This window comes from Heterocephalus glaber, unplaced genomic scaffold (assembly GCF_053883595.1).
Source record: "Heterocephalus glaber isolate CG9 unplaced genomic scaffold, H.glaber_assembly_v1.0 deba00001457, whole genome shotgun sequence".
NCBI lineage: Eukaryota > Metazoa > Chordata > Mammalia > Rodentia > Bathyergidae > Heterocephalus > Heterocephalus glaber.
Window position 1 is genome coordinate 30213481 of NW_028258305.1, and position 15661 is coordinate 30229141.

Sequence of the window (15661 nt, forward strand, 5' to 3'; positions counted from 1 at the left end):
TCTTTTAATAAATGAAAGTGCTAAGAGGCTGGATCTGATTTTTTAAAATCTGCCCTATTGAGATTTACTTTATATAAAATTTACTGATTTGGGAGAAGAGTTTAGTTTAATAAATATAGTTTACAATCATATAGAACATTTTTAATACCACAGAAAATTCCCTTGTTTGTAGTTCTCTTTCTTTACCATTGGCTTCCAGCAGCCACTGATCTGCTTTCTCTCATAGTTTTTTTTGCTTTTTCTAGAATTTCATGTAAATGAAATCATAGCATATGATATTTTGTGTGGCTTCTTTCACTTAGCATAATGTGTAGGTTTACCTCTGTGTATGTGTGTGTGTATACTAGCATGTGTTTGTTTGTTTCTATATAATATAAATATATTTCATTTCATTGCTGAGTAGTAATCTGTTACATAGATTTGACACATGATTTTCTAGTAAATGAAAAAACATTTGGGTTGTTTGCGGATTTGGCTATTATGACTAAATCTGCCATGAACATTTGTGCTCGGATATTTTGTTATCATATGTTTTAATTTCTCTTAAGTACCTGAGAATATGACTATTGGTTGTATGTGTTTAACATCAATATGAGATATTGCCAAAAAGTGTATCAAAGTGACTGCACCAGAAATATTTGTGAGAGCCAGCTACTCCCCACCAACCCTGCACTTTGTCTTGTCATTCAGGTGAGTATATAGTGGCATCTTATTGTGGTATTAGCTTATATTTCCTTAACATGTAATGGTTTTGAATATTTTTTATGTGCTTAGCAAATTGCATGAATGTTTTACTTGTATCTTTAAAAGATTAAAGACTAGAAAACAGGCACAGTATCATCACACTAGAAAAATAATATCAAATCTAGAGTTTAAATTTCTCTGAATGTCTTTTTATGTAATAGTTAATTGGCTTAAGCAAAGGTCAAGCATTGCATTTTGTTGTCTTTTAAGTTTCTTTTATTTAGATTTTTCTTTTTTTCTTCTCTGCTTTTTCAATTTAATCTGTCCAGGTTTGTCTATCCATTGGAATTTCTTATGTCCTGGACTTTTCTGATGCCATTTCTGTGACAGTTTTTTTTTTTTCTGTGACAGTGTTTAACAAGTTTCTATGCCTTCTAAATTTCCTTCTATGCAGTTTTTTTGTTTTGTTTTTTTCCGTGCTGGGAATCAAACCCAGGGCCTTGTGCATGCTGAACAAGTGCCCTACCTCTGAGCTATATCCCGAGTCCTTTTCCATGCAGTTAGAACTAGAGGCTTGTCAGGTTTAGGCTTTTAGAATTGTCCCCTCCAATACATCATGGATGGCATGGTATGCTTCTTGATGCATCACATCAGGAGCACATAATGTCTGATTATCTCTTTTTCATATTAGGATTGACTCGTAGGAGTTAGGTCTTGATCCTATTATAAGCTACTTTACCAGCTTTTTACCCAGTAGTCCCAATCATTGTCCTTTGCTGCTTTCTTGAAGCCCCCATTTCTAAGAAATGAAGTTTAACTGGGTTCTTCTGAGAACCACATTTTCCTATGGGCAAAACAGATTGCCTGTAATATTAAGATGAAAGTTGCATTTCTGACTGAGCGTCTGTAGGGAGGAAATCAGATCATACAAGCAGATATATAGCAACAATAAACTTTTGGTTTTCAGCATTAAATTATGTATGTAGTTCCCGTAGACTACTCCAGTATAGTCTTAAATGTGCAGGTACCACATAAATTCTTTGGAATTTATAAAGCTATTTGTAAAATACTATTTAAGCATTTAACAATTTGCTACTATAGAGTTAAAGGTTGAGGTTAATTTTTTATATACGGGTACCAGGTGTTCTAGTGCTGTTTGCTGAAGACACTATCTCTTCCTCGGCTCTTGAATCGAGTTTATATTCTATAAAATGTTAATGTTAAATAATCTTTCAAAACTCAGTGGACCATATATGTGTGGTTCTGTTTCTAGATTCTCTGTTTTAATCAAATGATCTATATGTCTTTCCTTACACCAACACTGCCTTGATTACTGTAGCTTTACAAGAAGTCTTAAAATTGGGTGCTAAACATCTTCCAACACTGTTTTTGTTTTTGTTTTTGGCTTTTCTGGGTCCTCTGTACTCCTACATAACTTTTAAATTTCAATATCCAGTTCTTCATTTATAGCAAGTATACACAGACCTGAATTTTTATATATACCTTGGGTTTTCTAATCCTGCTAAATTCAAGTATACAAGTTCTAGGGGCTCCTAGAGATTTCTTAGGATTTTCTCTGTAGATGATCATTTCATCTACATATAAAGATTTTGTTTCTGATGTGCCAGTCCTATCCTAGTTGTGTCACTTTATTGCCAGACTATTTTGGTTTAGACCTATGTTTCAAAGTCTAATGGACAGATGAAGAGTAAGCATATATGCCCTTGTTCCCCTCTTTAGGGAGAAAGCATTGTATCATCTCCATTCATAGAAGAATTTTTTTGTTGGAAGTATGGAGTACATGTCTTTGATCTGTTGAGAACAGTCTGTTCTACTTCTAGTCTCCTAATAGCTTTTACCATGAACAGCTGTAGAATTTAGTCCAATACTCTTTCTCCAACTAGTGACAGGATCATATGGCTTTCTCCTTTCCTCTGTTAAAATGATGACTTTTGGGGGTGGATCTTCCAATGCTGAACCAACACTGCCATCCCTATAGTAAAACCACTTTCTACATCCTGCCAGATCTGACTTCTGAGAGTTTGTTTTGTTAAACAAATTTCTATCTATGTTCATACTTTTTTCTTCTATTATCTTTATCCAGTTTTAGGATTAGCACAATGTTGATTTCCTAAAATGAAGGGAGAAGTGTTCCTTCTTTTTTCTGCTTTAAATGTTTGATATAATTTATCAGTTAAAATGTTTATGAGCCTGCTGTTGTCATATAGGTAGGTTTTCAAGCTAGGAATATACTTTCTTTAATAGGTGCTATTCAAATTTTATATTTCCTCCAGAGTTAGTTTCATTAATTTGTCTTCTAAGTTACTTCTTAGAAGTTGTCAAATTTATTTCAAAAAAGATTTTTGTGATATGCTTTCTATATCCTTTTAAATTCCATAAAATCTGTGGTAATGTCTCCTAGATCTTAATATTGTAATTTAAAAAAATGTATAACTGATATTGTGTAACAGGAAGAAAAGGTCTAAAAGAGCAGGGGAATTGGGAGGGGTAGGGGAAGGGAAAAAAGGGAAAGGAAAAAATATGAGAAGAGGAAAAAAATGGAAACAAGGTCTTTGCAAATAGGGAAGGGTGGAGGGGGTGAAGGGAGGGCAAGGGAAGGGGAAAAAAAATAAGAACCAAGAGACTCATGTAATGGTACAAGATCCCAATGATGAATGTAACTGTATTTTATACCGAAAATGTACCAATAAAGTTAATGGGGAAAAATAAATAAATAAATAAATTAATTAATCTCAGGCTCCCTTCCTCATCCTTACAAGGTGTGATTCAAGTGGTATCCCACATATGATCACACACACACAAAAAGAATTAAAGGTACTTCTCAGTGATAAACTGCTTTGCTTTCTTAAAGCAATTCTTACAAGAAATGAATATGTGGAGACCAGTGATCAACTTTAGAGTAGTGCATATTAAAGAATGTAGATAACATGACTGAAGAACAGAATTTTAGCTTACCTTTTAAAAATAGGTAGTTTTGCCATTATGGATCCAAGTATGAATAGAAAATGATGTTTTTGTATTCTATTCAGTTATTAGAAAATTTTAAGTATGTTTGGAAAAACTTGTATATGTGACTTTTTGAGTAGTAAATTTTATGAAATTTGATCATATATTTCTGGTAAGTATTTAATGCCTAAGTTGAGATATACTGTACATGTAAAATACAGCACAGAGCTGATTTTGAAGACTGTAAAAAGTAAACATCTCAATCATGAAATAATCAACTGTTGAAATAACAATATTTGGAATATATTGAATTAACAAATACAAAATATTATTATAATTCTTTTTGATTCTTTTTATTCTTTAATATGATTCCAGAAAACTGAAAATTATGTAGTTAATATTTTATCTGCACAAGGCTATCCTATGTTCTTAAGCAGTCATTTTTGTCTTATTAAATTAATTAGAGTTGGTATGTTTAGCATATTTGTCCTTGATGGGACTATTGATTCAGTTGAGTATAGGTTTGCCATATTACTAATTGTTTTTCTTTTCTGGTTATTGTTTTCTGTTCATCCCTTTTGTTATATTTTCTTTTGGGTGAATGGAATGTTTTTAGTATTGTTTGTTTTTTTTTGGTACCAGGGATCGAACTCGGGTCCTTCTGCTTGCGAGGCAGGCAGCAGAACCCCTGAGCTAAATCCCTGGCCCGTTTTTAGTATTCTTTACTGGTTTTTTTTAAGCTATACTTCTTTTTTATTTAAAAAAAAAAATCATTCCTCTAGGGCACTTTAGGAGTGTAATTTTATTTACGTGTACTCACAACATTTGTCATATTTTTGCTCTTTATTTTTTGCATACATTATAAAACTACATTACAATTTATTATGTTTACTCTAATTTTTCAATTATCTGTTAAGGAAATTATGTTGAGAAAGGAAATAGTCTTTTTTTTTTTTTGGTACTGGGGATCAAACTTGGGACCTTGCGCTTGTGAAGCAGGCGGTGGCCCAGTAGTCTTTTATATTTGTATCTGTTTGCTACTTTAGGTTCACATCTATAGAATAATAAATTTTCCAGTTGGTAACATTACGTTTTAGCTTGAGCAACACTTAGCATCTTTATGTAGTGTACATTTGCGGGTGACATAATCTTAGCTTTCCTTATTTTCTATTTTGCTTGCTCCCCTCCCCCTCCTCTCCTTTCTCCTCCGCTTCCCTTTCCTTCCTTCATTCTTCTCTCCCTCTCTCTCTTCTTACAACCCAAGGCCTCTCATGCTAGGCATAGCTCTCTCTGCTACTGAGTTACACTCTCAGCCCCTTACTTTCCTTAGTCTGGACTTGAAACAGATACCGGCTCTTGTCTTCCGGCCTCTGATAAGAAGCACTCATTTTAAATTATTTCCCTCTGTGTAATATGTATTACCCTTCCACTCCACCCCGTTGACTTTTTAAAATTTTTCCCTTTCCTTATCTTTGGCTTGGAGCAGAAACCGAAGTTATTTTCTTTATGTTTACCTTACCTGAGGTTTGTGGAGTATTTTGGAACTCAAGTCTCTTTCATCACATTTGGAACATTTTATTACTTTTTGAAACTTTTTTCATCTTTGTTTTCCTTTTGTTGTTCTTCTAGAACTCTTAACTTACTGTTGGATGTTGCTTCACAGTTCTCTGATATTCTCTTAGTTTTTCTTCATTTTTTTTCTCTGTTGTTCACATTAGAGAATTTCGTTTTCAAGTGGACTGTGACCCTTTCTTTTGCTATCCCCAATTTGCTACCCCCAATCTGATTGTTAAATCTACCCATTGCTTTTCATTTTAATTATTATAATTCTCAGTTCTAGAATTTTCTCCCCCCCCCACATGGGGGATCCAACTCAGGACCTTGTGCTTGTGAGACAGATGTGGTGCCACTTAGCTAAATCCCCAGCCCTTTCATTTGATTTTTAATAATCTATTTATTGTCTGAGACTCACCATTTGCTCATTATTTTTCTGCAAATCCTTGAATATATTTCAGTTATTTACTTAAAAGCTTTTCTCTGCTAAATTCCTCATCTGGGTCATTGTAGGATTAGTTTTTTTTTTTTAATGGTACGGGGGATTGAGCTCAGGACCTTTTGCTTGTGAGGCAGGCAGCGTCACCACTGAGCTAAATCCCTGGCCCTTTTTTTTTTTTTTAACCCCGGTACCAGGGATTGAATTCAGGACCTTGCACTTGTGAGGCAGGCATGGTACTACTGAGCTAAATCCCCAGCCCAGAGATTAGTTTTTATTTACTGCTTTTCCTTCTTCACCATGATCTGTATTTTCTTCTTTGTATGTCTAATCACTTCTGATGGTATACTGTAATAGTGTATGTTGTGCATTGTAGATATTCTGAATTATGTTACCTAGTTTTGTTATGGCAACCAGCTCAGTTACCACACAGTTACCTGTGTAGGCCTGACTTTATACTTCATAATTGGGGGTCTATGGAAAGCTTAGTACCACTGCTTATACGCCCATTTGTCTGCACTGACTTTTCAAACTACCTTCAGGTCTGTCTTTTCAAGTCTTGATTTTAGGCTTTGTTCAATGTATCTTCAGTGGGCTTTATTGTATGTGGTCCTTAATTCTAAGACAGGGTGCTTCCCAGTGTCTCAGCTGAATAGATGCCTGATGTGTGAGGTCTTTCCACCGTGGTAAGGCTAGAACTGTAATGTCTCAGAACTGTATGACTGGTGGTGGCTGTCTGTCTCCTAATCCTGTAGTGAACATTCTGTAATGTTATTTTCTGTTGTACTAGTGAAGCTTGTTGTCCTTCTGGGTGCCACTCCATATAGATCCATTTTCTCTTGTGTTCTGCCTCACATATTCCTAATGCCTTAGTAATCCTGAACTCAGATCGTTGTGTTCTAGTTCTTGCTATGGTTAGGAATTTGTTCCCTTCCAAAGAATTGGACATGACCCTGGGGGGTGGCCTTCTGAGTTTCCCTTTCAAAGATTACTGTCTTGTGCTGCCTGTTGTCCAATGCCTGAAAAAAGATACCTCATGTGTTTTGTCTAATTTTACTGCTGTTAAGGGCCAGTCCAGTACCGGTTACTTTAATATTAGAGTTGAAGTCTCCATTCTCTCTTGTTCCCCAAGTACCTATGTTTTGAAAACAAAGCAAACAGAGTTTGGGATGATTTGTTTTACTATATATCACCTGCTCTTTTCCCATGTAATTTAATTTAATTTTTATTCAATTGTTTGATCCCATTAAATTTTATGCTGATTTTGAAAAGTATTCTTAACTTCTTAAGAGTGTATATGTGTTCCTTAAGTGGCATGTCAGTATATGGCTAAAAGTTGGGCCACTTTTCAATTCTGAGACACTCATTAATTTAATGTTGAATTAATTAACATTAATTTTTATTACTATAAATAGCACTGGTAAACAGATTTGTATGCCTTTGTTGGCATCTTTGGTTTGTCCTTTTACAATAAATTCCTAGAAATAGGTTTACCACAGAGAGGCTCTTTAAGGCTTTAAAAATATGTGCTGGGATATAAACTTTGAATACTTAGGTACCATTTTCATTTGGGTGTAGAATATGAGTGGTGATTTCCAGGTGCCAGGCTGTAGTCTAAAACATTACTTTGCTTTTGTGGGATAACTGATTTTTATAAATGGACTGAATAGACTAAATCAAGATTACTTTCCATAAAAATTTGTCTCAAATTTGTATTTGAAATGGGAATAATAATCTAAAATAAACTTTCATTGCCTCTGAAAAATGAATTACTCTGTTCTCTGTTAGTTTGGGATTGATATAATCTACCCAACGTAACATTTTATTGTGACGCAGATTTGTAGCACCTTTTTTTTTTTTTTTTTTGTCTTAGCTTATAATTAAGCCTGAAGTTTGCTGACAGTTCTAGGTCAGCTCTGAAATGTAAATTTTGCTGTTGGAATCCATGCTGGTTGCATGACTTTGGCAGATTTAAGATAAAGTATGATTAAACAGTAAAAAGAGGTGTCTTTTTTCAAATAGATTTTATTTCTTAGAGTAATTTTAGGTTCATAGCAAAATTGAGCAGAAAGTACAGTTCTCATACTCAGTTGTGGGCTGGAGTAGGGAGAACTGTTACGCAAGAAGATGTTGAAGGAAAAATACTTGTCCCAGTATTTGTGCATAGAATGGGAATATAGTAACTATTCTGTACACAGGCCTTAATTTCTGTTTAAAATCTTAGGATAATGCTAAATTGAAAAAGACTTCCAACTGTAGGTGATCACCAAATCAAATGCTAATATTTATGGGTTTTCTAATAAAATTTACATAAAATTCTCTTTTATTCAGCTGCCTTAATGAAGTACTTTATCTGTATTTATTCTTAAGTTTGATAGAGAAATGAAAGGAGTTAAGGTGGGTGACCCAGATGGTCAAGTGCTCCATTATACCTTTGAAATACATTTGCCTTTAGAAGTCTATGACTATGTACACATGCTATCTCTGTTTATCTCCCTGACTATTTTTCTCCATGCTAATAAAAGAAACTGAGCCACAGGGTAACTGCAGCCAAATAATCTAGGTGAAATTTCAAGTTAATGATTTCCTGCACATGCCTGTAGTCCCTCCTGGTGCTTAGGAGGTTGATGCAGGAGGATCGAGGCCAGCCTGGTCTACATAGTGAGTTCAAGGCAAACGTGAACTGCATGGTGAGACTCAGTCTCAAAAAAAAAAAAAAAAAAAATTTCCTGCATAGTATCTTTTCTTCCTTTTTTTGTTTTTTGTTTTGTTTTTTTAACCAGTCTCCATAGTTGGTCATTGTAATATTTTAGTGCGTACTACTTTTGAGTTCTCTAAAAGTGTTTTATTGGGTAGAACTTCATGTTTTTTATTGTAGTTTTGAGGTAAAACTCTTGATTTGCTAGAGATATTTTCCCAAACTAATTATAAAATAGGTAAGAATAGACCTCAGACTCTTAAGGGTAGATATAAGACTTTTGGATAATATGTTTTGATTTTATCCATTCAAGAAATATTTATTTATTTATTTATTTAATTTTTTTTAGAAGTATTTATTAAGTACCTAGTAGGCTAGGTATTCAGCACTGTTTTAGGTGCTGGGATGATTAGTTTTGCACACATTCTTTAGAGGGAGAGATAGGTGGTACACATATAAATAAGAGAAAAAGATTTTAGGTATTGAAAAAGACTGAAAAAAATGTTTTAAAGTGATAGGTGACTTAGATTGAATGGTCAGGGAAGACCACACCAAGAAGATAACGTCTGAGTTGAGACCTGGGTGATAGAGATGTGATAGCATGTGAATGTCCAGAGCAGAGCATTCCAGACAGAGGGAAGAACACAGGTTCTTCTGAGATTCTAAGGTGGGAAATAAGTTTGGTCTGTTGAGAGAACAGCGAGAAGGCCAGATGGTCTGGGGCTTTGGGATTGGACTAGAACATGTTCTAAGGTGAAACTAGAGGGGATGCAGGGGTCAGAGCATATAGGACCTTGGAGGCCATGGCAAGGAACTTACCATTTTTCACTGTTTGTTTTCTTTATTCTGTGGTTACAGTGGGAAGCCAATTGAGAGTTTTAAGCAATAGTTTAGCACTCTTGGAGGGAAGACATAGTAAATAATGTGCTTACATGCAATTTTCAAATGATAAAATTAAGGGAGTATATGAGACCTGAACTTGGTTGGGAATCTCAGGGAAGGTTCTTGTTCTTGGGACTGATGTTTAAGCTGAGATTTAAAGAATAAGCATTGATGAGTGGAACAGTGTGGGAAAGTGTATTTCAGACAGGAGTATTGTGAGTAAAGTCTGAGTCTAGAAGAATAACATTAAAGACCTAAAGAAAAACTAGCTTGATTTAAAGAGAGAAGAGTAGCATCAAATACAGCCAGAGAAATTGGCAATCAATACAGGATCTTGTAGAACATGTAGAGGATTTTAATCATTAGTCTTTCCTAACAGTGATTTGAAGATTTGTGCCTGAGCAATGGGATATGCGGTTATGTTAGTGCATAGCTACTGTAGTAAATTCTACTATAAAGAATTTTGGCATTTCAAGGTGTCTTAGTTGCTTTTCTCATTGCTGAGACAAAATACCTGACATCCAAAGTTAAAGGAGGAAAGGTTTATTGTAGCTCACAGTTTGTAGAGGTTTCAGTCCGTAATCAGCTGGCTCCAAAGCAGGGAGTCATGGCAGACAAGCATCACAGAAGAGAAACAGTTCATGACAGGCAGAAGGTAGCAAAGCAAACAAGAGAAGACAAGCCTCTTTCTGTCCCTTATATTGTATCCAGGCTACCAGGATTAGGGCTGTGCCAAACAATCAGTGGACTGATACAGTAATCACCCACCCTTAATCCTAGCATTTTACCATGAATCAATCACACACTCCAGATTCAGCCACCTCTAAAAAAAAACCCCACTTATGACTGCGTGAGGCTTTGGGTGACATCTAGACAGAAGCCATAACACAAGGTATAAATAAAGCCCCCTTTGGATTATTTTATTGTTACCTTAATAACAACCACCTATAGTGCTTACTATGTACTATGCATATTTCACTCATTTAGTACTGGTGACAGGTAGATACTGTTATGATTGCAATTTTATGAATGAGAAAACAGGTGCTGAGAACTTGTGACATAATCTAGGCAGTTTTGCCCTCCAATTTATAGACCTAACCACTAAGCTTAGAAGTTTTTAGTCACACAATTTGCAACTGTTTTACCATCTATCTGGACTTGCCTAATGATGTTAACTTGGAACTTAACTGTGTTGCACTTTTCCTGGAGAGTTTACTTTTTGTGCATTCAGACAGCATTCTTGGCTATGACCATATGTTATTGAAGTAGGCAGTGATAATATCTTCTTTATTTAAATATTGAATACTTTTACTTCCAAAAATTCTTTGAAGTTTCTTGTACTCTACTATGCTTGGTAACTGTTTGTAGCATATTTTGAAATAGTGTTGACTTTGCTATAAGTAGATAAAGGTACCTTGTGATGTGGTGGAAAAGGTTCTAATAGCCTTTGTAAATCAGATAAGCTAGATTTTCTTTGTGTAAAAAGACTAAAAATCCATTAATGTAGGTAATAATTTGTGCTGTGTGAACAAGTTATGTGAATAATGTATTATTGTACTGCTGACTAACTCACTAACTCAGTAGACTGGTTCTGCCCTGAGAATGAAGGGAGAGTCATTGCGTTGACCATAGTGGATAGCATAGATTTTAGATTGTTTTGTTTGTTTTTGCTTTTTTTGAAACAGTTTCCCAGTGTAGTTTAGGCTGGCCTTGAACTTGTGGGGATCCTCTTGCTTCAGCTTCCTGAGTGCTGGGATTGGCTGTGGGCCACTGTGGCCTACAAGTCTCCTTTGTGGCATTTAATAGGCGATGTCTGGTTGAACGAAAGAGTCCTTAGAAATTTTGATGTGAGGGGGGTAAGACCCCTATGAGTAACTTGTTGCTACATGGGACTAAATGGTTGGTAAAAAAGAAAGTTGAACCAGATACATATCCTAGGAAACTATTAGGTGTTGTGTGTGTGTGTGTGTGTGTGTATTTTACTTTATTTTTGTGTGTGTGTGTATTTTACTTTATTTTTTGGGGGGGTACCGGGGATTGAACTTGGGTCCTTCTGCTTGCGAGGCAAGCAGCGGAACCACTGAGCTAAATCCCCAGCCCTATTTTAAAAGAACAGAAACCTGAACTTCGGACATTTGTCTTTGTTGTTTACATTTTCTATAATTATTTCTGCATTACTGTTAAGTAAAGATTTTTCTGCAAAGGTCACTTTATTTTGGTGTGCTATGGTAAACAAAGGAAGGGTTTATGTGGTAGTTTTCACGAACTGCATGCTTTTGAAGTAGTGGCTACATAGTGTTTGGTAAGAAAGAGTCCCAGGAGATGAAACTCTACCAGCTCACCAACTGCTCTCTACTAAAACATTAATTCTGTGCTTTGCTTTCATAAGGAAGGCTATACTACTAGGCTGCTCTCATAAAAGTAGGGATTCGTTAGCTTTATCATGTCATTTTGGAAACTCCGTAGGACTCTGATTTTGCCATTTAAATTCCAGAATGAAAAACAGCATTCAAAACTCATATATACATTTTCATCTTTGTAATCTAGAGAGATTCCAGGTGGTACCTGCCGGGAAATTTGGAATCTGAAGTATTAGGTGAAATGGATGTTTTCCTCCTTATGCATCTAGTTTCTGTGTGCACGGTAGCAAAATGTGATTACAGAAAGATGTGGTGCTTAAGAACAGCTGTTGCTCACATTTAGCTGATAGGATTTAACAGAGGTAGAGGCCACACTTAGTATTGCTTCTCTGTACATATAGTGTGAAATCTGAGTGGTATCCTTTGTCCTGTTAGAGAGGGGGTGAGAAATTCAAAGGTACTCAAACATCACTTTTAAATATTCTCAAATGATCTGTGGGTATTAGATATTTTGCTTGACCTGTGATTCTTAAGGAAAAGTTTATAATGCAGGGATTAAAGTAACCTGTTTCTTTTTTTTTTTTTTTTGGTACCGGGGATCGAACTCAGGTCCTTGCGCTTGCACAGCAAGTGGTGAAACCACTGAGCTAAATCCTCGGCCCTAACCTGTTTCTTTTTAAATTCTAGGTGAGGATTATGAAGATGATGACCTAGTAAACTCTGATGAGGTTATGAAGAAACCATGTCCAGTACAGATTGTTCTTGCTCATGAAGATGATCATAACTTTGAGCTTGATGAAGAAGCTTTGGAGCAGATTTTGCTACAGGAGCACATACGAGATCTTAACATAGTTGTGGTGTCCGTGGCAGGAGCTTTTCGTAAAGGAAAATCATTTCTACTGGACTTCATGCTTAGATATATGTATAACAAGGTGAATAGTGTTTTAAATTCAGCACAATTAAACAAAAACTACCAGCGAACATTTTTTTAAAGACAAAAACCAAGAATGTGCCTTTAACTTTACAGATATAAAAATAGTTCTTTAATAGGATTTCTCCCTTAAGACGGTAACAAAAGTTTGTTTGAGCTCTTGATTTTTTTAATCTATAATGCTTTTGTGATAAAATACATATTGTATGATTGAGCCTCCATGTTCAGTGCATTGTAGATGTAAGATTTCTGAGTGTACCCTGAAAATTTCTGAAGTACTGTATATCTTCTCTCCTTTTTTGTTGTTTCTGTACATTTCCTCCTTGGTGGCTATCTTTACAGTTAGTGAAGCTGGCTGATAGAGACCTTTGTAAAAGAATACCCAAATAAGTTACTTTTAGTGACTGTTTTTTTTTTTTTTTTGAGATAAAGTTCAGTTCCTTAGTGGCTTTCATGGCCTTGGAAGATATCTGAGCCTTATCTCTTGGTTCTATATGTCAGGTATGCTATAATTTTTGCTATTCTTAAGAGTATGTCATGTTATTTCTCAAATCTTGTAATAATCTTGGCTACTCTTTTCTTAGGAGGCCTTTCCTGACTTCTAGGTTGGTTATATCTTCTTCCCAACTCTCATGGCATGGGTCTTATATTTTAGAGCTATTACTTTATTTCCTTATTTTTTTTTTGGTATCGGGGATTGAACTTGGGTCCTTGGGCTTGCACAGCAGGCAGCGAAACCACTGAGCTAAATCCCCGCCCTATTTCCTTATTTTTTTGACTATGTTACTAATATTGGTAGTAATTTATCCATCTGTACTACTTACCGCTTATGTTATTATCTGTTTACCACTTAGCTATCCATCATCTGTTTTGATGGATAGATCTTTCTCCTTCTGTATACGTTGACTTACATGTTACCAATTTCCCCTCTTCTGTCCTGAAGAAAAACCAAACAAAATTTACTTGACTTAGAATGTGTTTCGAACAGCCAGAAGTGGGGCTGAGGGAATGGAAGCTTGATAGGGATAAAGAAGAAGGAATTGGACATTTTGGAGTAGAGCAATTAGCAGGAGTGGTTTTAGAAGGACTTTTGACATTCTGGAGCCCCATGAAGGCACTAAAAATAACTGAACAGAATTCTGTAATTTTCTAAACACCTGTGTAAATCTGAGCATACATCTGCCTTGAAATAAGGAATGAAGAAAACTTTCCCAGTTGTTTTTCCAGGAAGCTTTTACAGTAAATTCTGAATACTACACTCTGTAGATAGGATAATCAGCATTTCTTGAGGCATTTTCAAGTGTGCCGGAGTATCAAGAATGAAGCTCATATTAATGAACAGTATTTTACTTGATTAAAGATATGCTGTTTTAAAGTTTTTCCATTTAGATTTACTTTTGAGTTTATATCTGAAATAGATAAATGTGTAAATAATGGCATATTCTCTTTTAAAAATCTGTACATTTAAAGGTTATAAAAGAATTTCTGTATTTTGAGGTCCTCTAACTCCTTAAATTAACTTATATGTATTGCATCTATTTGTATCTGAACTGTTGACTGCAAAAGTATTTGATTCCGAGTAGGTCACAGTTAGTAAATGGTAGAATGTTAGAAGGAGAAGGAAACTTAGATCACTTGTCTAAGGATGACAGATAAGTTTCACCTCAGATGCCATTTCTGATTCTAACTGTGGTCAATCAGGGATTGTTTAGAGGGGAAGTAGCAGCCTCCCTTTGTCAGGTATTCATAATCCCTGAAATTATATTTATGCCTATTATTATACATTAAATCATCATCTTTATATTTTGCAACGGGCAAAGCTTATTCTTTTTTTTTTGTATTGGGGATCGAGCTTGGGACTTTGGTGCTTGCAAGGCAGGCACTGGAACCACTGAGCTAAATCCCTGGCAATCCCTGAAATTATAAAACTCCACCTTTCCTAAAGGAGGTACTGAAGCTACAGAAAGGTCATGATGGGGTGAGGAAGGTCATAACACCTAGTTAGTGGATTTTGAATTAAAATATCGTTATTAATTTTGTTATAGGGTTGCCATATAGAATTCCTTATATATATAAGACACTTATTCTGTTAAATTGCATGAAACACTGTCTCATTTGGGGATAACATCGTGATTTAGTGGTGTGAGTCATGCTTTTTCTATGAGATGTAATTAAGGAAAATAACAGCAGGATAGTTTTGAAATCATTTCATTAACCTGTGTGTACCTGCCAAGGTGGTATGTTAGGTAAAAAAGAAGAGTAATGGCTTATACTGTTTTTGTGTATCTTCTCTATTGAACTTCCCTGGGCCAATTTATGTAAGTGTGTATTTCACTAAAGGAACTACACATGTGAACATTTTACTTTATAATTTAGAAGTACGTAAGTATTTTCATTTTGAGTAGTTAGCAAAGGAATAAAAATGCAAAGCTGAATGTGAGCCCTTTTCTGTCGGGTAAAAATAAAAACTTTAGTAGCAAAGTTTTAAAATCTAAGAATATTCTGAAATTTTTACCCTAGATCTCCAAATTGCAGGGGAAATTCCTGTGTTTTTAGGTCTCATTTTGTGAAGTAAGTAGCTTCTTGTACAGATTGTTTTTTTGAGCTGCTACTGTGTTTAACAGATGGGTTGTTTTTTACTTGACGTGAGAAGAAGGTTTTTTTTAGTAAACTGAAGGTGTAAACTAAAGGTTTGTCTAGAATAAAATTCTCTCACATCATGTGAAGGTTAATTATTGTAGTAAGGCTTTACTATGGAATGTAAGACATGAGAGTGTGACTAGGATTGCTAGTTTATTGAGTTCATATCTCAGGAGACATTTTGAACTTGTGAGGATGTTCTGAGTTTATCAGGAATGCCATATTTGAAATATACCACAAAATGAAAGTATTGTCGATATACCTAACAATTTGGAAGCAGAAATTTGTTGCTTGTAGAAGTCATTCTTGAAAGTTGTCAAATTAAATGATTGTAAAAATTTATGTGGGGACAATTATGTCTATTATGCCAGTACTTTTAATCAATTTATTTCATGTGCAAAAGAATTCTTTTAAAGGTAGGAACATGTCATTCAGTGTAACTTTAGTCTGTGTTTTTCAGCCACGGTCACTCTTACTTGGCTCAAAAGAAACGTATCTTCTTATTT

The 15661-nt window shown here is 35.1% G+C and overlaps 1 protein-coding gene across 3 annotated transcripts in view; it reads left to right on the forward strand.

Moving 5' to 3' along the window:
- The window catches only part of Atl2 (atlastin GTPase 2), a 65455-nt gene that overhangs the window by 20235 nt on the left and 29559 nt on the right, over nucleotides 1-15661 (forward strand). For 2 of the 3 annotated variants that reach the window (XM_004839314.3, XM_004839313.4), the window contains exon 2: nucleotides 12272-12516. The exons of the other annotated variant lie outside the window; for it this stretch is intronic. In XM_004839314.3, the coding sequence (XP_004839371.1) occupies nucleotides 12272-12516 (245 nt within the window). The remainder of the gene's footprint in view (nucleotides 1-12271; nucleotides 12517-15661) is intronic. 3 annotated transcript variants of the gene reach the window in all.